Source organism: Carcharodon carcharias, chromosome 6 (assembly GCF_017639515.1).
Source record: "Carcharodon carcharias isolate sCarCar2 chromosome 6, sCarCar2.pri, whole genome shotgun sequence".
Taxonomy (NCBI): domain Eukaryota; kingdom Metazoa; phylum Chordata; class Chondrichthyes; order Lamniformes; family Lamnidae; genus Carcharodon; species Carcharodon carcharias.
Genome location: NC_054472.1, coordinates 163249079 through 163271615, shown reverse-complemented (window position 1 = coordinate 163271615; position 22537 = coordinate 163249079). Strand labels below are relative to the sequence as shown.

General features: G+C 44.1%; 1 protein-coding gene across 3 annotated transcripts in view; it reads left to right on the top strand.

The window, feature by feature from the left end:
- Positions 1–22537, top strand: part of LOC121279382 (adhesion G protein-coupled receptor B1-like) — a 188917-nt gene that overhangs the window by 81718 nt on the left and 84662 nt on the right. Inside the window, exon 8 of one of the 3 annotated variants that reach the window (XM_041190583.1) lies at positions 8741–8839. The exons of the other annotated variants lie outside the window; for them this stretch is intronic. Coding sequence (XP_041046517.1) covers positions 8741–8839 — 99 coding nt within the window. The remainder of the gene's footprint in view (positions 1–8740; positions 8840–22537) is intronic. 3 annotated transcript variants of the gene reach the window in all.

The following is a 22537-nucleotide window of genomic DNA, read 5'->3' as shown; positions in this document are numbered from 1 at the left end:
TTTTGACAGTCACCACTGCCCTAGTTGAGATTAGTTAATTCAGCAGAGACCAGGGCCAGAATTTTCCCGTTGGCGTGCAGGGGCAGGTCCTGCACGCCCGCGCATAAAATGACACGCGGTGACGTCGGTTGAGCGTTCCGACATCACTGCGCGCCATCGCAATATTTGGGAAGGTGGGCGCGCTCTAAATTCAGATGCATGCCCGCCATCAATTAACGGGAAGGCAGCAATTGATCTCGATTTTTCGCAGATCTTCAGGTCGTCACACAGGCATAATGGGCAAGCGGGTAGGGATGTTTGTATAAACCTCATCCACAGGCAGGACAAGAGGGCTAAGTAGGGTCGGGAATGTGATGTCTGAGGTATTTAAGTGTGAAAGTAACTTATACTTGCCTGAGTGAGCAGGAAGACTTAAAAACTCATACCAGCTGCTAGGACAGGAGTAAAAGCCTTGGTCAGGACTCTATAGTAGAGATTATTTCTGGGACCAAAATAAAAACAAAAAAACTGCGGATGCTGGAAATCCAAAACAAAAACAATTACCTGGAAAAACTCAGCAGGTCTGGCAGCATCGGCGGAGAAGAAAAGAGTTGAAGAAAAGAATTAAACGTCAACTCTTTTCTTCTCCGCCGATGCTGCCAGACCTGCTGAGTTTTTCCAGGTAATTGTTTTTGTTTTTTATTATTTCTGGGACCTGCAGCTTTCAGTAAGCCTTCCCTCAGCCTGGGAATGGGAATTGTTCTCTCCACTGGAGGCACCTGGAGGAGGAAGGGAAGGCCAGAAAAGGGAGGAGGCCAGGAGTCCACATTCAGCTTCCAGGGGAGCAGAGGCGCGGGGGCAGCCGGAAGTCCAAGGTGGAAGGGGCTGCAGAAGACGCCACTATCCTGCTGCCAGGGTTTACAGGCGGTGAAGCAGCGACCTCAGTATGTTTGGGGTGCAGTGCCGAAGGGAGACAGTCACCTCCATCTGTCAGAAGATAGGCCCTGAGATCTCCGCAAACTTTGTGGGTGGACACCCCATGCCAGTGACTCTAAAGGTTACAGCTGCCCTCAACTTCTATGCCTCCAGCTCATTCCAGTGCTTGGTGGGTGATCCCTGTGAAGTCTCCCAATCAGCTGTCCACAGTTGTTTCAAGCAGGTGACAGACGCTCTATTCAGGCGTGCATTGACTTTCATCCACTACCGCTGAGACGATGCCAGTCAGACACAGCAAGCCAGAGGCTTGGCAGCCATTGCTGGCTTCCCCCGTGTCCAGAGTGCAATCGACTGCACACATGTGGCCATCAAGGCGCCAGCAGGTGAGCCCAGTGCCATCGTCAAGAGGAAGGGCTTCCACTCCCTGAACGTGCAGCTAGCCCACCACAGATGGGCCTTCAACACATGCCAGGGCCGCAGGCTCCACACTCGATACCTAAGTGCTAAATCAGCCTGAATAGTAACATTAACTAAAGCCCTTGTCAATAAAGCTCAATGTCAAAAACTCATTCATAACATCATGGCTTCCCATACGCATGCAGAAGTAAGGAATCACCCTGAGGCATGGCAACATGTCAAAATTTATTGAGTAAACAAAAGTAACTTCATAAAGCAAAACAAAAACGGCGTTGGACATCACACCAAGTCTTCCAGAAAGTACTATAGGCCAACATAAAAGAACAAGTGAAAAACCCGTGGTGTGCTTAAGGTGCCTTAAATTTATATTTACGGGTGTTACATCTAGCTGCTGTCTCCTCGCTGGCACCGGCATCTGAGACAGCCTGCTCACTGTGCTGTCCTGTTGGCCTCAATGACCTTGGCAGATGTCCTCTGGCCCACGGAGCATTTGATGGCCCCGCCTGGGAGGGAGTGGCCAGTTCCACAGCTGGCTTCTCCCCAGTCGCCGCAGCCTCACTGGATGCCACGGTCACTGGCAAAGGGGTGGAGGAGCTGCTGCCTTCATACGGAGCGGCCTGAGAGGAGCCTGCAGAGACAACAGGCAGCTGCTGGGCTGACGTGAGGTCGCTTCGGACCTCCCTGCTCACCGTAGATGGATGGGCACTGAGCCCATCTGTGGCCAATGCCACTGCAAGGGCTTGCAGGACCCCAGAAGGACCTGATTGTTCTCTTGGAGGTGCCTCTCCATGAGAGTTGCCACTTTCTCCATGGAGTAACCATGGCACTCAGCCAGGAGGCTCATTGCATCGGTAATGCTCCGCAGGGACTCCTCCAGCACGGGCACCGTGCTACACATAGCCTCATGTATCCCCGCCAGATTGTCCCACATACCCTGCTGCACCTCCAGCATGCGCTGCCTCACAGATGACTCCAGAGGCACATCATCAGCCACCATCCGAGCAAGTCCTCCGACTGCCGGTGCTCTGGGCACTCTGTCTCTGCCCGCACCTCAAGCGAGTGTGAAGTGCCCTCACCGCCGTGCCCCGGGTCATTAGCCGAAGATCTAATTTCCACCAAGGTGCTAGTATCTGCACTGGTGCCTGCCTGGCTGAGGTGGTGTGACGCTGGTGAGTGCATTTGCTCAGGGGCTTCAGGGGTTAGAGGTGGACCCTCTGCCTCCTCCTCCCGGCCCTGCTCCAGTGATGCTGAAAGGAAGAAAAAGGGCATTTGATTCGTTACGATGTCAACTTCATTGCTGCTCCCCTGGATCATTATGTGCTCATCCTTCCATAATCAACGCTAAACCCATGTTGTTAACTTCAATCACTGAGCATTCAGCAGGGCCATGACTTCTGTGACACACATGGTGACCTGAGTGCTCGCCAAAGATACCTCGCTGTGGTACCCCAGCCTCACCGCTACCGGTGGACCTGGGGGCATGGCGCCTCTCAAGTTCCATGACCTGCTGCTCAAAAGCCGTTAGGATGGCCAAGTGGGCTTGCCGTCCACCAGTCCGCATTCATTCCGATGCATTGTGCGCGGTCTTCTCCCGAAAAAGAGAGAGGAGCATTAATTAGTCCAGCCTGCACCTGAATTCCCACCGCAGCCCTGCCAACCCAACCAGAGTGGGACACTGCAGGGCTCCAGTTCCTTGTCACCTCGCAGCTGCCACACACTCACCCAAACAAGCCAGGGCTGACCACCAACCCGCCCCCCCCACCCCCCGCCCCCATTGCTCAGATGCTGCCTCCCTCACATGTGGCACCACAAGGTGCCACTTTGCTAAGCAAGGACGCACAAGCATGTGGAGCGCAAGCACCAGAAGATGGACTGGTGCCCCGCTAACTGGAAGCTCCCCTCCCAGCGTGTCAGCACCCTGGACTTCGACATGCTTTGCAGTTCCAGCCCTCTGCCTCGGTGCAGACCCTTGACGTTCAACCCCACTCTATACTCTGGGTGTCAGTGTCACACATGCTGCAGATGCAGGACACCCTCTCAGTTCAACCCTCTCAGGGTGAACTGGGCATGGGCAATCTCTGCTGTCACACCCTGCGAGGGAAACATGCCATGAGGCATTCAGTGATGTTACTGTACTCAGAGTTGGCGGGGGTGGTGGTGGGGGGCGGGGAGGTGCAGGGGTTGTTTGGGGGAAAGGGTGACGGCTGCATTAAGTGACTTGAGGCAACATGTTACTCATCCTTCCCGAGCGCAGGAGATCATTGGACCTTTTGCGGTACTGGAGCCATGTGCGCCGCACCACACCATAGGAGCTAATACTCTCAGCTACCACGTCCCCCGGAGGTTTGGTCAGGTAGGGGGGCCTGGGCCTCCCGTCTCTCGGTAGAAGGACCACCTGCCGCGCTGCCACCTCCTCCAGGAGGGGGCAGCTAGGCACTTGTCTGAAAAACGAGGGGCACACTGCCTTGTTGGCCTACCCTCCGGCCTGGCCTGCCCCGTTGGCCTACCCTCCGGACTGGCCTGCCCCGATGGCCTACCCTCCGGACTTGCGTCACCAACATTGCCCCCTCTGCTGAGTCCTTCTCCCAACCATTGTGAGCAGCCTTTCCAAGGCTGTCAGGCCTTCATTTAAACAGGCCGTTGGGTCGTCACTGGACCCGGTGGTCTGAGCGCGCCCGCCACCGCCCACCCACCTGCACCCGCTCCCGACCGACCCGCTCGACATGATGTAAATTCTCCCCCCAGTTTGTGTGACTCAATTCCAGATGGATCGATGTATATACTGACTGAGCAATCGGAATAGCAAGATATTTATCTTTGAAAAAGTGCATTTTATATTTTTGTGCAACTTAAACCTAGGATTTTCCATCAGCATTAATTTTAACAAATTCATCAACTACATATGGCTATTTGTTTTTTTACAATTTCAGAAAGACGAGTTGCTTTAGGAGTGAGTTAGTGTTTTAACCATTGACAGGACAATACAAATGTGCCTGGTCTCCTCATCTCTATTTTGTGATCTCCATGGTAATAGCAGAACAGTATTAAGTAAGGGTAAACTATTAATGTTCTTTCATTCAGGCTGTCGAAAAGAAAATTAGTTCTTACAAAATGTGAATGCCATATATGGTGAGAGTTGCGGACTTCAAATATCCAAGATTTGCATTTAAATCCAAGGCCATTACGGTGAAAGGCCTGGCTTCTTCCGTAGCAACAGTCGACACACGCTGTTGCTTAGCCACTTACTTTCTCACAGTCGATGGAAAGAAAATGGGAACTAGCTGTGAGAACAAAAAAGATTTATCAGTAAAATATTATTTGCTATTGGAAAGAGTGGAATGGTGACACAAACAAAGATTTATATGTTTTACTGAAGGGATAATTGGAGACTCTGAAGCAAGGGCAGGAAATAAGTTGTAAAAATGTATGACTCCAGCTAGGTGGAGTTCTGCCAAGGTTGAGAATGCAGACTGTCACCTCCTTCACATTCCCTGCCTGTCTTCTTCAACGCCTTCCGTGACTCCTTGCAGTCCTATATTTAGAGGGAGCCTTGACTCTGCAGCAAAGTAACCAATGCTATAAAGCTGTATAGTGGCATTGTGAATATGTGTTAAGAGCAGGCTGCAAAAAGGATTTTTCAATTATTGACTGGAGCAGCAGTTTGCTCTGAAAGTTCAAATCCATGACACTCATGTTGACCGTCAGTGTAAATGTTCTTTGCATTCAGAAATTTGAGCAAAGAACCTTCCTATTAATACCGGGGCATGCCGGTGCTAGGCATTGGACTGCGAAAGGCCCAAAAATCTTAGGACAAAATAAAAGGGGTGGTTTGGGATCCACCCCTTTCTCTTGACCGATGTGCCAGAAAAAAGTGGACATTTTCAAGAAAGGATCTGGAAAAATCGACTGTAATGTATGTGATTGGGGTTGGTAATGGGGAGGTGGTGGTCGGGCAAGCTTATGCCGCAGTGCAGCATGTTGTTGCTCCATTGTGCTATGCCACAATAAAATGTTTAAACTTTGTTTTTAAATTTGTACGTTCATCTGAAGTTCTTGGCAGCATTTCCGGGCTCTGAATAGGGCGGGAACACAAGTGGATGGGGATCGTAAAATCCTGGCACGGAATGCTGATTAGGCTCATTAATTGCCCTGTTATCTCTAAAGGAGGTTGACTGGAAGTTTCTCACACTGGTGGGGAAGTGGGGTAGGGCAATGCTCCAGAGAGGCCAAGGAGCCTCTCCTGCTTCCCTGAGTATGAGAGCAGCCACATGCCACCCTGTAGAAGGGTAGATGGGTAACCCCCAGCCACCCCCTCCATCTCCCCCCCCCCCCCCCCAGTAGTGGCTTGGCTGCAAGAACTATATTTTGTTTAAAGTTTTTTTTAAAAAAATTGGTGTGAGGGCACCATGTTGAAGCAACTTCTCTGTTATTTACCATCCATTGCACGTTACTGCTCCTCTCAAGCTGGAAGGCCTCTGATTGGCCCCAAAACTTTGAAAGCCTGCTTGCTACCCTTAGCTTCCCTGTCCAACTATCTTCATGGCAATTACTGGGATGCTTCCATGAACATCCCAACCCGAGTGACTGTTTCCCAAGATTAGTGGACAGGAGCAAAAATTACGTTGCAACCCCAAAGACGCGAGGGATCCACAGGAACGCTCCTCAACACAAAGTTGGTGTTAGGGAAGTTTTTCTCTCAGGTGCTAACCCTGGGAGAGAGAGGCAAGGCCAAGTCTAGAAAGGCCCAAGAACTCCTTGTGGGCTCGAGAAGAGCGTTCCTGCTCTTCCTCTCCATCAAAGAACCTTTAGTAACGTGAAATTTATACACTTACAATGTCCACATCTTGCTATTCTGTTGTCTCCAGCAAGGTTTTGCTGTCAGGTTTGGCGCTCTGTGACCTTTGTATGTAAAATAGATTCCTGCCCACCTGGGTTAAACAGCCCTTCCAGGTCTGATCTAAGGTCAGTTAAGATGATGGAGCGACAGAAGTGCTTTGGCAATGTGGTGCGATCACCCTGTCCGTGCCATTCCCACTGGGTGGGCAAGGTTAAAATTGTCCTTGATCTGGGAGACTGTATGATCAATGTCGGATTGTTTGTTGGGAGTTTTAGGTCCATCATTCTATTTTCTTTAGTTCCCCATCCTTGATCCCCTCAGCACCTCGTATTTATGAGAGAGTAGCATCAAAATCTGTGCTTATTCGGGTAGAGTATGGTTATTTGTGCACTTGCCTGCTCTCAAACACCTCAGTGGGCTGCAGCAATAATTTGTTCTTCAGAACTCTCAAATCTGAAAGTGAGGTTTCTTAATTCAGCTAAATCAAGAGCTATATAGAATCCAAATTGAAATTATGAATTGCCAACCCCCTCAGAAACCCTCAGTACTTATTGCAGATAGTAACCATAGTGATAATAATAGAGATAAATTTGGAAATAAATACATTTCACCTATTAAAAAAAACCTTATTGCTTCTTTTTCACACATCATTTGAAATGAATTCAAACTACTAAAATAAATTGTTCAGCATATTCATGGATCAATGTAAATTGTGCAAAATTAAATGATAAAGCATCTGTTTGGAGCAATGGCACTGAACATTAGCAGAGATGGCACAAGGGAGTGCGTGCAGGTATGCAGCCTGCTTTCTTCCCCAAGCCTGAGGAATGCACTGAAAGTCTCTGCACAATCAGGTGCAATCGCTTTGGGTGGGCCTGGTGAACTGCATTGTTAGGCTTAGAATCTGTCACTCATTGGCACTAGTTTAGCAGTCTCACTGGAGACCATCAGCAGCTGTCAAAGAGATCCAACCTGTCTCAGCACTGAAGTTGAACGCAGGGGCTCAGATAATGCTCCAAAACATGATGCTACTCAGCTCCTCCCAAGGGAATAAGAAAGCTCTAGTTAAAAAGGTTTCATTCTTATATTTCACGCTTGCTTCTTCAAATTAGATCTCATTCTTTCTGTCCTGCATTTTTCTTACTATCTGCAGCTTTTTAAAATCAAGGTTAGAAACACCTCATTGTTATTGATTTGTTATACCTTTCACCTACTTTTTCAATATTTAAATATTTTTTGAAGAAAAGTTCCATTTAAATAGTTGGGTAATTGCAAAGACATCTTCATGGATATATTTAACACTTGAATTACAAGTCCTTCCTGTTATCCCCTACCCCATAAATCTCCAGTTGACATTCACAAAATTAGCCTGAGAGTGAAATCTGAATGCAGATGTATGTTAAAAATCCCAAAATAGTATGACACATAAAAGTGGCCATTCATCCCATTGAATCTGGGTCAACTTTTGCAAAGAGCAATCTAGTTAGTCCCACTTTCTGGTTGGTCCCAATCCACATATCCCTGCAATTCTTTCTCCTTCAGGTATTTACCCAATTCCCTTTTGAAAGCTAAGGTGCATCTGTAGTCACCAGACAACTGGCAGTATGTGCCGAATCCCGACAACTCGTTGCTTAAAAAGGGTTTTCCTCATGTCACATCTGGTTCATTTGCCAATCCCCTTAAATATATGCCCTTTGGTTATTGGCCCTTCAGCCATTAGAAACTGTTTCTCTTTATCTAAACCCTTCATGATTTTAAACACCAATATCAAATCTCCGCTCCACCTTCTCTGCTGTAGGGACAACAGCTCCAGCTTCTCCCTGTTACTGTAATCCCTCATCTCTAGAACCAAGTCTAATAAACCTCTCCTGTACCTTTTCCAAAGCCTTCATGTCCTTTAATGACCGGTGCCCACAGTAAACTCACTACTCCAGCTCAGACCAAACTAGTGTTTTATACAGGTTTAGCATAACTTCCTGGCTTTTGGACTCAACGGGCTGAATTTTGCGGGTGCCATGGTCCCTTCACCACTGGTGAAGACTTAGGATATAGAATTTGCAGCAGATTGGTGTACACGGCATTTTGGCGAGGTAGCTTATGTTTTCAGCGATTTATGTAGGAATTCAATAATATTAAATAAAAAAAGGCTCATGCTAAGGCAAATAAAAAGGATGCTCTCTTATATTTCTTTGATATTTATTTGATAAATTTAAAAGTAACATTGGCACATGATGTGATAATTTACTTTTCATGTATTTACTTAACATATACCAGTTCACTAATTGGAAGAATAAAATCTCAATACATTGCAGAAATATATAAAATTGAAACGTGGGAATGGTTTTACTTCAGAACTTCATTGCATTGCCAGTGAAATCTTGCTTCCCTTCAAGGAAATATGGGATATTGCTTGTCATTTTAAGTGGATTTCTTTACTTGTGTGTCTTTCTTTTAAATACTGACAAAATGAACAATCTTTACAAAGTTTTATTTTTCTGGATGAATATTATTTGTCTCTGATTTTTGTGTTAAAGTTCAATTTTTGTTTCAGTCTTTTAATTTTAATTGCAGTCAGATGACAGTTCCCCTTTACGGTATGACGCTCAAATGTTCCAAGTGTGGAGTTATATCTTCAGCTGAAGTATCGGCTACAGTCACCAGTAACGCCATGTTAGTTCTTGTAATTTCAATACTTGTTTTTATTTTTGTCTTCTGAAGGCCATACCAACAGTTGATCGCAGGCTTACTAAGCAGATTGCATGCGTGGGTGGTAAAAAAATTTTTAAGAACCTTGAGCTGAAAATCAAATTCTGACTATATTTTAACAGCAACAGCAGCAGAGCTTCTGCTTTTGCTGCTGTTACACTCGAATGGTTTAAATTTTCCACATTTTAAAAGCCTTGAGCTACTGAAAAAGTTAAAAATCCAGCTAGCTATCTGTTTTCCCTCCCATTGTGGAAGCACTCTCTAAATTTCTGTTCTAATCTTCCAATTAAGGTGGAATCAAATCTGTTCACTACCATGGATTGATGAAACTTTAGCTTTGTTCCTACCAGAAGTGGTTTTGAAACGTTCTTTCACATTTACAATTTTTAAAAAGTGGGCAGTGGTTAAAGAGGGAATCTCTTCACAGTTGTAACCCACGCAGTGCTTTGCTATCGACTCCCGTCAATCCAAATGGCATCATTGTATTGGACATCTCTAAATTATTGCATCGCATGCTTCCAATTATTGGATTATTCTGCCGATAAAGTTTCCTCTCCACACTCAGCTTATTGACGTACTGTGAGCCATGGACCTTTTATAGATGGGCTACCAGATTTAATAGGCAGTTTGCTGTACACCTGGCCACTAACTGGAAAACATCAAGAAATTCCACTGCTGAAGGTTTAGATCAGGCAGCCGCAGTGCTTACAAAATGTACAACAACTTCAACTTTATGGTGCCTATAATGTAGGAAAATACCCTATGGTGCTTGTTTGATGTTTCATTGTAAGAAATTGCTGCTGCTCTGTAATTGGATGTTGAATGAGCAACCTGACAAAACAGGGACAGTGGAGGCATTGAGAGAAGTGGCGGTGAGGTGAAGCTGGATGTCAGTGTATATGTAGAGCTTCAGTTATTTCCTCGGATGATGTTGCTGAGGGCCAGCATACATTTGTCTCGGATGCTAACCTTTTGACAGAGCTTGCACTTGGTCATTCACACTGGGAACATACATGACTGCTACAGGAACTTGGAATGTGTAACCTCAGTGTGAATGCTGCAATTCTCAATCATTTTTCTTAAATGGGGAATTGGTAACAGTTGCAATTATGATAGGACAACTTTTTAAATTCACCACCCACTAATGGAACAAAAGATGTGTACAAATAAATGTGATGTAACAATATTCAGGCTTCAACATTACCGTTGCCAATGCCACCAATACTTCCATTATGCTAACATTTCCAGCAATACCTGATCCATATTTAAGTGGAATACTTTCTCCATCCATTTTCATCAACTCGTGGAATAGAATCATTGAATGTTTACAGCACAGAAGGAGGCCATTTGGCCCATTGTGTCTGTGCTGGCCCTCTGAAGGAGCAATTTACTTAGTGCCTCCCCACTGCCTTTTCCCCATAGCTCTGCAAATTTTTCCTTTTTGGATTATGATCTAATTTCTTTTGAAAGCCTCAATTGACCCTGTTTCCAGCACACTGTCAGGCAGTGCATTCCATTATTTGCTGTGTGAAAAAAAATTCCCTATGTCACCATCGCTTCTTTTGCCAATTACCTTACATCTGTGCCCTCTGGTTCTCGATCCTTCTATCAATGGGAACAGTTTCTCCCTATCTACTCTCTGTCCAGGCACCTAAATTTTAAATACCTTTCAAATCTCCTGAACTTTCTCCCCAAGGAAAACAGTCCCAACTTCTCCAACCTTACTGTGTAACTGAAGTTCCTCATCCCTGGAACCATTCTCATGAATCTTTTCTGCATCCTCTTTAATGCCTTCACATCCTTTCTAAAGTATGTTATGCAGAATTGGACGCAAAACTCCCGTTGAGGCCAAACCAATGTTTTATATAAGTTTTAACATAACTTGCTTTTATACTCTATAATGGTGTTGATAAAGCCCAGGATGTTGCATACCTTATTAAACACTCTCTCAACCTATCCTGCTACCTGCAGTGATTTATCCATAGGATTTATCTGGAGGAGTCCGAATGGCACTATAACACTTTTGTGATACGGCAAGGTCCCTCTGCTTCCATGCTACCTTTAGAATTGTAGATTTTATTTTATATTATCTCTCTTGCGGACCAGGATCAGCTATTTTTCCCTTGTTTGGCACTCTTCACACAACAGGTTATTCGGATTATCAATGTTGAGGCTGTTTTGAGCTCTATGCAATGAGTGGAGTCCCTGGTGAATTTTAATTGTTGGGCCATTGACCAGTTGAAGGTTTTTTCAGAGGTGACACGGCAATCTAGTGTAGGACTTAGCCAGACTGCTCCTGATATCCGATATCACACTGCTTTCCAGAGTCACTTATTGGCTGTCAAGATATACATTAAAAAAAAGGGAGTGAGGGTTTTAGCTTAAATGTTTTCGAGCACAAGAGATCCAGAATAGATATGATGCATCTCCTGCCCCATAATTACAGTGGAGAAGGCTAGTTAATTGTAATCAAAAAAAGCTTTCATAGTAACATTGGCTGTTTTTATTGCACAGAAGTAAATTATTTTAAAGCACACAATCACCCAGATATAAATAAGAATCAGTCGAAAGTTCTAGATAAGTGAACACTGAACTATCATTGCATATTTCTTAATGTAAGAAGCATTGACATAGGTTTTAATGAAACCTTTTGTATGCATATTTTAAATTTCTAATCAAAAAAATTTCCAGTTTTATCTTAGATCTTTAAAAATTCCATAGAAAATCTTTAGTTCCACTAGTGCTGACTAATCCTCTTAAGCACTCGTAGCATCTGAAATTCTGTCATTTCCACTTTCCTGCATAGTGTTTCTGAAGTTGATTAAAAAGGACTGTAACATTTCACTATAAATCACTTCCATAGGGCCTAACCTCAGTATGCACAGAATATCTAAATGTTGGCTCTGAACCAAAGGCCTGGAGCATAAACCTATGTGTATGCCTCTGCCACTTTCTTTTTAAAGGGCAGCAGTTTCGCACTCTGTGAATAATGAAGGTCCAGTTCAGTAAAGACTTCAAGGCTCGCCGAAGAGGCTGCAGGCTGTTTTCATGTGGGAAATATGCATGTGTACAGCACTGAGGTTCTACGACTTTTGCAACAACAGTTGAGTTCAATGCTGTAGAGCATGGCTTGCCTTCTGTGATTAATGGGCCTGCATTTGTTAATTACAATTAATGATAACATTTTTTTTATTCGTTCAGGGGAAGTGGGCATCACTGGCTAGGCCGGCATTTGTTGCCCATCCCTAATTGCCCTTGTTCAGAGGGCATTTAAGAGTCAACCACATTGCTGTAGGTCTGGAGTCACATGTAGGCCAGACCAGGTAAGGATGGTAGATTTCCTTCCCTAAAGGACATTAGTGAACTAGACAGGGTTTTACAACAATCGTTGATGGTTTCATGGTCATCATCAGACTTAATTGAATTCAAATTTCACCATCTGCCATGTTTGATTCAAATCCAGGTCCCCAGAGCATTACCCTGTCCCCCAGATTCCATACCACTATGCCATCATCTCCCCCCAAAAAGTGTGATGAATGTTATTAGAGCTAAGGTCAAATGTGCTGGTCTCGGAACATTTTTTCCGCTCATTCATGAGAATATATTGCCCATCCTCAGTTAAGAGTTACTGTAGGTCTGGAGTCACATGTAGGCAGACTTACTTCCCTAAAGGGTGTGAGTGAACCACATTTATTACTGAGAATGTAATTGCTTATAGTTCCAGATTTTTTTTTAATTCATTAACTGGATTTATATTCCACCAGCTGGAGTGGGATTTGAGCCCATGTTACCCTAGGCCTCTGGCCTAGCAGCCCAGTGACATTAACACTATTCCACCAACTCCCCTTAACATTGTTTGCTGAAAGGGAAAGAGAATGGATGGTTCTCTAAAGGTCTAAAGTCAGTGCCAGTAACTGTAGTGAAAATGAATAAGTTATTAGTATATATAGCTGATACAATACAGAACCAAAAGCAGTTTGACCCTGATTAAAACATTTAGGCATTATCCAGAACACTGCGTCCTGCTCTGATTCCTTGACATTAAAGCTCTTGAAATGGTTCAGAATAGGGCCACTAGATTAATATCCAGCCCAGAATCCCTAAGCTTTCGTAATAGGTTTTTAGACTAGGGAGCTGGGTCACTGTAATGTTGAAAAGTATATCATGATGGTTAAGAGTTTCTAGTCTGGGTATTCAACTTTGGAAGAGGGTTGTGCAGTGGAGTTAGATGCTTGAGAAGGAGAGTTGGACAAGTTCCTGGAGCAAGCTGGTAATGTTGTTGACAGAAAGTAGCCGAATGCACCCTGTTCTTACTTGCTAGAACTTCTTCTCAACTGTCTTTAAGGGCTGGAGAGGAATTTCCCAGAATTTGTTTTTCCCTGTTTTTACCTTTATTTTGCCTTTGCCAGGATTTTAAGTGGCTGTTAGTAGATGAAGGCATATTGGCAGTCGTGTTGCGGAATGGGATAGGCTTGATGGAATCTGTCAGTCTTTTCACGTCTGTAGATCTTTGTTTTGTGGTAACTTAAGTCTGCTTGCCATGTCAGCCCATGGACAGTAAGTTCAATAGAATGCCATAGTATCGAGGGAGTGTGGAGGAAGCATCCAAACCATTGTGTCCCAATTATGTGCGGACTGCTTGCTCCTGCTTATCCCAGCATTGATAAAATGATGGCTGGGTCTCAGGTGCTAGTGATTATACTTTAATCTCAAGGGACTAGGTTATAATGTAGCCAAGAGTAATGGAATTTAAGATATCTATCTTTGCTTGCTTTAGATAGCCTGACATGAAATGGATTCAGATAGTCACAATCCCACTAGGGCAATGATAATTTTTGTTTTTGAGGCGATAACATATGAGAGATAGCAATGTCAAACCAGCAGGGCCAAAACCAAATTTTGTGCTCTCTTAGGGCTAGATTTTTATGTCGGCAATCGGCGGGACCGGGAGCGGCTGGGGAACAGACCGCCGTCCGTGATCGCCCCCCAACCACGATTTCACGCTGACTGGCCAATTAATGGCCGGCCAGCATGAAGAGTGCACTGATATAATCAGCACAGGCGGGCGCTGAGGAGCGCTCACAGAAAGCTCACTGAAGGCAGAGAACTGCCTCAGGGAACCGAAGACTTCAAAAGAATGGATGAAGGTTTTTAAATCCGGAAAAAAATGTCCACGCAACACAAAGCAGCCACCTGAGCATAAACATTATAAAAATTCTGCCCATACGCTTTTATTGATTTTTTAAAAATTTAATAACGGCAACTTCATCCCGCCCTTGGATGAGGTTTTCTGAAAAAGTAAAGGCCGCTCGGCCTATTCGTCCGCCCGCCAATCGTAACGTTGGACGGGCAGCAAAAAAATTGTGCCATTAATGGTGCTAATAGCCCTCTTAATTGTTGGCAGGCGCACTTCTGAGTTTTGCACACGCCCGCCGACCGAAATATCACGTGAGTGTGCGATGACTTCAGGACGCTTACCCGATGTCATCGCGCACTATTTTACTCGAGCGGGTCAGGCATCCGCCCGCCCGCGGGACATAAAATTCTGGCCATAGGATCATAGAATCTTACAGCGCAGAAGAGGGTTGGTCAGCCCATTGTGCCTCTGCTGGCTCTTTGAAAGAGCTAAGCAATTAGTCTGACACTTGCTTTTTCTCCATAGCCCTGCAATTTTTTCCATTTCAGTTTCCCTTTGAAAATTACTGTTGAATCTACATCCACCAACATTTCAGGCTGTGTATTATATATATTAGTGACTTGGAAGAGGGAAGTGAATGTACTATCGCCAAGTTTGCGGATGACACAAAAATAGGTGGGAAGGCAAATGGTGAGGATGACACAAAAAGTCTGCAGAGGGATATGGACAGGTTAAGAGAGTGGGCAAAAATGTGGCAGATGGAATATAATGTGGGCAAGTGTGAGGTTATACATTTTGGCAGGAAGAATAGAGGAGCTGAATATTATTTAAATGGAGAAAGACTGAAGAAAGCTGCAGCACAGAGGGATTTGGGGGTCCTCATGCATGAATTCTCATGCATGAATCCCAAAAAAGCTAGCATACAAGTTCAGCAGGTAATAGGTAAGGCAAATGGAATGTTGGCCTTCATTTCAAAGGGAATGGACTATAGAAATAAGGAAATCTTGCTAAAACTATACAAGACACTAGTCAGGCCACACTGTGAACAGTTTTTGTTCCCTTTCTGAGGAAAGATATACTGGCATTGGAGGCAGTCCAATTCACTAGGTTGATCCTGGGAATGGTAGGATTTTCTGTTGAGGAAAGGTTGAGTCAGTTATGCCTATACTCATTGGAGTTTAGAAGAATGAGAGGTAACCTTATTGAAACATACAAGAATCTTAGGGGGATTAACAGGGTAGATACTGAGAGGTAGTTTCCCCTTGTGGGAGAGTCTAGGACCAAAGGGCATAATCTCAGAGGAAGGGAGCGCCTATTTAAAACAGAGATGAGGAACTTATTCTATGGAATTCTTTACCGCAGGGGGCTGTAAAGGCTGGGTTGTTAAGTATATTCAAGGCTGAGATAGACAGATTTTTAATCAGTAAGGGAATCAAGGGCTATGGAGAAAAGGCAGGAAAGTGGAGTTGAGGATTATCAGATCAGCCATGAACTCATTGAATGGCGGAGCAGACTCGATGGGCTGAATGGCCTACTTCTGCTCCTACGTCTTATGGTCTTTTGGTGGGTGTTAGATCATAACAACATGCAGCCTAATACCATTTCTTCTCATTTTGCCTTTTGTTCTTTTTCCAAGAATATTAAATCTGCGTCAGCTGATTACTGACGTACTTGTCAGAGGGAATGGCTTCTCCTTGTCCACTATTCATAATTTTCTATGGTTCAATTAAATCTCCCCTTAATCTTCTCTGTTCTAAGGAGAACAACCCCAGCTTCTCTATTCTGTCTACATAACTCAAGTCCCTCATTTCTGGATTCATTCTTGTAAATCTCCTCTGCAAGTTCCCTAAGTCCTTGACATCCTTCCTATAGTGTGGTGTCCAGAATTGGGCACAATACACTAGCTGAAACTTAACCAGTTCTTTTAAGATTAAGGTATGTTGACAATGGGCGCATACTTAGCAGCACTGATAGCCGTCAATTTGATCAGGGCTATAGGAGGTGAAGGGTGAAACTGTTGTTGGGCAAAATACACGAAAAACAAGATTTTCTAAGATAGGACTTGTTCAAATAAATAACGGTTGCACCTGATGGGGTAGATTTTGACTTATTTATTCATTTGACAATAATGGATGTAGACTCCAATCTCTATTTTGTACTGTGTTTTTGTAATCTAATACTAGTTAGGAACCAAAATGCTCAATTGACTTCAGTTGTTAATGACAACTGAAAAATCCATAGATAGGACAATTCCCACATGTCAAAAATAAAATGGCACTGAATCCCTGCAAGATTTTTTTTCCCCAGATATCCTGCTGTAACTTCAGTGGGAGATTGGCAGAAAGCCTAGAGAAATGACAAAAAAAACTAAGCTATGACAGGATATAGGGACAGATTTTGCAGGAATTCTATTCATGTTGTTTTCCAGGGTTTCTGCAGACTAATGGCAGAAAATTTGGACAAACCTTGTAAAAATTTAGGACCTTTTTCACAAGCCCCGAATAAGATTTTACTTTAAAATCTCACAGCTATAAGCCAAATGATGTGCTTTACAGGGTTTGTAATCACTTCTTACACATGGCTCATTTCTAACATTTCCTAAATTGGGCTTCATATCTCATCTGATATATTGTTCAGTGTCACTATTCACTGTCATCATCAGACCCATCTGACAGTTGAGCTACTTGCTTGAATGGATTCTGACAGAGCCTTCCTTCCATGTAGATACAAGCATCTGTACAGAGAAACTCATTAATTTCGTGGCTATGTGACCCCTGAGTACATTCTGAAGTCGAGCACTTGCAAATCATAAACTGAAGGGCAAGAGTCTTCCTCAAAAGAATTGTGTTCAGTCAAAATCATAGCCTTTTCCAGTTGGGGAGTTGTTCTGGGAAGGGCTTAATTTGTTGCCTTCCACAAAAATGTTTCTGCATGTATAAGGGATTACATTGTGCTTTGTTAATGTCTGAGAAGGTTAATGCATCATTCTAAAAGATAACAGGGGCGTGGGACTTAATATGAGTTGTGTGCAATAGTACACCACTCTGTCCCTAGTTCAACAAGAGTAGGCTGGGTGAACATTAACGTATATTTTTAACTTTCCAGTCTTTTGCATAATGGTTAAATAATATTTGATCCACATCAATTAGTGCCAAAATAGATAGGTGGATTAATGTTGACTAATTTGCCACTGGCAAAGCATCTGGCCTCAAATCTGCTCCCTCAAATCTGCACAAAGAAATCGTGAGCTGGCCAGGTGGGCTGGAATTTGCAACTGTTAAAATTCCCACCAGAAGTGGGGGTATAATGTGGCCAAAATTTTGCATAGTAATGTCTTATTGACTCCTCTTTATGTAGTGCAGCAGACTAACCCTTGTTCTCAAACATTTTGTAACCCACACTACAGTCCAATCTCCGGAAGTATTTATCGAGCTATAAATTGGCCTCTGGATTACAACTACAGTATCTTTAATTTGTACAAACCTGTTATTTACTTGCTGCCCCTTTCCATTCAAGCATTTTCGCTCCCACAGTAAAGCATAAGCTTATTTTGTGTTTTCTCCCATCCATTTTTCCCTTCAGGGTTGTTGGAAAGTGTTAGAAAGATGAGTAGTTGAGCTGTATCATGAACACTGCTTCGGTGATCGATAAGTCCTGGAGTGAGAGGCAGAAAAGCTACCTACTGAGCAACAAGACCTCCTTATACGGTCTAACTATCATGGCCACATCGCACCATAACATATGGGCCAGGGCTTTTCAGTCAGTGTGCGGGGGCGGGCCTGACACGCAGGCGCATAAAAGGACGCGCAATGATGTTGGGCATGCATTCCGATGTTATCGCGCTGTCTCGCAATGTTTCGTTTGGCGGGTACGTGCTGGAGTTGGCTGCGCGCCCGCCAATAATTGATAAGCCTATTAAGGCCATTAACAAAGTAATTAATGTCAAGCTTACGCTGCCCATCCATCCTTATGGTTGGCAGGCAGACGAAAAAGCCAAGCGGCCTTTACGTTTTTTAGGAAACCTCATCCAGGAGCGGGATGAGGTTTCCTAAAGCTTTTATGAATTAAGTAAAAAGTTTCCCTGAATGTAAAAACATGTCCCATCTCATGTGACACAATCACACAAGGGGACATGTTTCATTAAATTTTTATTGATTTTATTTATTGTTTTAAAAAGCAACTCCGTGCCTCAGGGAGATTGAAGTGAGCGCTGGCCCTGACTCTCCCTCCCCCCCGCTCCCCCACCCGCACAGGTAGCGCTGCTACTGCTCATGTATTATGTTGGATGGGCCTTAATTGGCCCGCCCGTGTAAAATGGCGGCGCGGAGCCAATTGCAGGCGGTGGTTGGCTCCACGACTGTTCCTGCTGAGCCCGACCGAAGCGGGAAAAATTCAGGCCTTAGTTTCAGCTGTGAAATCACAGACAGGATATAAACTATCTCGATGTTTGGAGTTCCTTTTTCATGAAGCAAAATTGTGGCCACATTTTTGAATTCATGAGTAGCCCACAAAGAAAGTCTCTCTTTTCATCATTCAGATCTTTTGAAAGTACAGCAAGGGAAAGATTCATCATTGGTTAAATGGTCTTTCTGATATTTATACAACGACCATTACTCATTTCTTTTGCAAGTTACAACTGCTGAATTAAAACATGACTATGAAAACTGTACCTTCCAAAGATGCACTGAGGTTCTTAGGTTCCCAGGTAAGGGTTTGCATGGCAATTGTCCAGAAGCACAGAATTCTCTGGGCAATTTCCCTGCACTGGGAACCATCCAAAAATGTGATTCAAATCGCAAATGTTGGATGGTCCTGACTGTGTTACATCAATAGTTACCCAGAAAAAGTTAGAAAAATTAAAACCTCTTCTAACTTCCGGGTAACTATTGTACAGATCCAAACCAGACCTCCCCCAACTCCAGGGGACTCCCCCACCACCTCCCCACCCTGACTAACCATCCCCCCTTGGCATACCCCACACCTCCAATCCCCCGTGGGAATTCCCCCACCTGCACAGGAGTCCCCTACTCCCACCCCATGGGCCCGATTCTCCCCTAAGGCCTGCCCATCTCCCACCAACTCCATACCCCCCAACAGGCTCGACCTGACCCCCTCATCCCACCATCCCCTGCAGGCCCGGTTTCACTGGACCCCTCCGTTGATCATACCACATACCACCCCTGCAGTGCAGACCCAACCTGGCCCAACATAATACACCCCGCCCCCCACCCCCCCCCCCTCCACCACCACCCCTAGAGGCCATACCCATCCCCCCCCCCACCCAACCACTGCGGTCTGATACCCCTCCATCCTCATCATCTACCCCCACCCCCCACCGAGGCCCGATGACCCCCACCCCCATTTCTCCCCCCCCCCCGCCCTCAGTCCCAACCAACCCCCCCACCTCCCCACCTGAGGCCTGACCTCCCCACCCCTACGCCTTTCCGAGCACCGACCTACCCCCCTCACATCCCCCCCCCCCCAGTACTTTGGATCATGAATAAAGATCTGGGTTGTTCAGTGTGCAGCAAATGGTTGACCTGGCGTGAGTACAAAAAAAAACTTCCACCCTTTCTGAATCTGCCAGTGAATATTACCGTGAATGTTAGCTTTATTACCACATGGTTAAATGCCAGTCAAATATTTTTCATGCCTCCGGGCATACTTCACACTTTCACAGCACTTAGTTCGTAGACTGAAGCGATTTGAGATTTATAGTCAGCGTGTTAAAAGATTTTAAAGAGAAAGCTGATCCTAATAAATTGTTTACCATGGCTAAGAGTTCAGTAGGCTCAAAATCGTGCACCTGAAAGGGCTTAACATCTTATCCAAAAGGTGGCACCTCTTGACAGTGTAGTATTCCCTCAATTCTGCACTGGAATTGATTTTTGTGTTTAAGTAGCAGGACTATAGCAGGACTCAAACCCACAAAAATCTGACTCAGAAGCAATGGTGCTACCCAAAGTAACTTCTAAGCTTCATAGGCATGCAGCAGTTGAGAATGTGCCATGCTGGGAACAAACAGGTTGCGCCCAAGCAATATTCACTTTAAGATGTGCTCATGCATGTCTGTGCATCAATCTTAAAGGGACTGTGTAATGCAACAAACCAGCCGTTCGCACATGGGACACAATGGGACACAAATTAAAATCAGGAAGTTGAGAGTAAAGGAAGCCGGGCAGAATATTTTTGAACATTGAACAATAGAATTGTGGAACAAGTGATCAGGAAAGGGACTAAGATGAATGATATAAATGGGTTGAAGAAATAACTGGATCTCAAGAAATAAACAGGATTGAGAGTATGCTGAAAAACAACAGATCAGTTAGGTTGATGTATGCAAAAAAGCACTAGTCAGACTGGGCTTTACGACTCATTCTTGTTCCTGTAAATTCTTATGTTGATCAGCAAAAGCATTTCATGTTGTCTGCAGGGCATATGACTGAGTCAGTCTTAAAAATCCCATGAACAAGCATTTCTTTGTTGTGCAAAACTAAATCAAGCGAACCAATTTGTCAGATGTACACTGCACAAGACAACTTGACAACTTCTGGCATAAGTTTTTTTCCAGAAGTCAGTCAAATATAATTGTTGGCTGTGCAGGTTAAAGGCACCTTGCATCCATGGAAAAATGTTCATCACAGCTTTTTCTGATTGAGTAGCTGTATAATATGTGTAGATGTGCACTTGTCAAAATGTGTTACAGCTGGGCATGCACACAAAGATCATTACAGCTATCATTGGACTCGCTGTCATATGCAGTTACTGCATACTTTGTGATGGTAACTTCTTTCTCTCATCTCTGTCAAGACTTTTGATAATTTATCTTTGCAGTTTGCTGGCACTTAATAGATTGATATGTCAAGAAAATATAACCAATCAGCCTTCAAAATAATAGGCTTATTGATGTAAAGCTCTGAAACCCTCTGTTTAATGTGATGCTATTAACCATTAAATGATTGTCTCTGAACATAATTTACTGCAGTAGAGGAAACCTAAAAGGACTTGAATTTACATAGCGCCTTTCACGCCACAGAATCCTCCAAAGCGTTTTACAGACAAAAAGTACTTGCTTTTAAGTGAAGTCACTGTTCTAACATAGGAGACATGAACGCCAGTTTGTGCACAGCAAGCTCCCACAAACTTTACCATGATAATAACCAGATAATCTTTTGGAATGTTGATTGAGGGATAAATATTGGCCAGGACACCAAGGATAGATAGCTCCCTGATTCTTCTTCAAAATGGTGTACCTGAAACGGCTTAATGTCTCATCTAAAAGGTGGCATTTCTGACAGTGTAGTATTCCCTCAGTACTGCACTGGAGTTGATTTTTGTGTTCAAATATCTAGAGCAGGACTTGAACCCACAATCTCCTGACTCAGAAGCAATGGTGTATGCTGCATAGGTGTGCAAAACGGGTTGTGCCCAAGCGATATTCACTTTAAGATGTGCGCATGCTTGTCTGCGCATCAATCTTAAAGGGACTATGTAATGCACCAAACCAGCCATGCACAGCGTGCAGCAATTAGAGGGAACATGGGTACTACCAAGTGAGCTACAGCTCCGGGTTCATCAAATAGAGGGATATCCTTTTGAAAATAAAACACAATCAATCCTCATTACAACCACCGCAGTTATCACGTTCCTTTAGTTGGACCTAAGAGGTTTCTTTTTCTGATCCTTAATATTTCTATGGTCCCATGTGTCTGCATTCCCAGTTTATCACAAATCTTACAGCATTTCTACTTAAGGTTCTATTCTTAGCATGAGAAGAGTTGTTCCTTAATAAAGAAGAGCTGTGTTGAAAATATCTGTGCAGCGATAATGTATGGCCCGTATGGAATGCTGTAACTCTAGTGGAACCCCATTGTATCAAATCCTGACCTAAAGTCAGAATTTCCTGAGAGATTTGTTGGCATAAAACAATGCTATTGGCATTAGATTGAGTGGGCCTGAGAGGAGCTTTGACACTGAGAGATTCAACTTTCCTTGCTCTCAAAGGGTCCAAATGTAGATCTCAGAAGTTGAAAGTGGGGCCCACCCTGGGGCCCAGGTCAACATTGAAGAAAAAAGTTTTTGTTTAGAAAGAACTTCAATGCAACCCTTTGCAAGGGCTTCTGATACAGTGGAGCATTTGAGGATTCCCGGCAACTATCTTTCCCAGATCTGGCACCATGCACCACTGTTTTCAAAAAGGCAGGTTCTCTAGTGGCATGAGACACCCCAGTGGTGTTTAAATAATTTATTCTTGCCCCTGTGCATGTTGATTGGGGTTAATGATAGAATTTTTGGGTAACTGCATCCTAATAGGATAAGTCTACCTCCAACCCATTTGATTTTTGTCTACCTGTACTTTAGCACTGCTAACAAATTTGTAATTGGCCCAGAATTTGATTTAAAAAAATCAAATCACACACCGTTACTAATGTACAAACCAAACAACGGCTTTTGGCAAGGAGGATATACCCCATGGACTGCAAATTGTCAGAATTCGCTAGGCAATTTGCTTTGCAAAAATGACA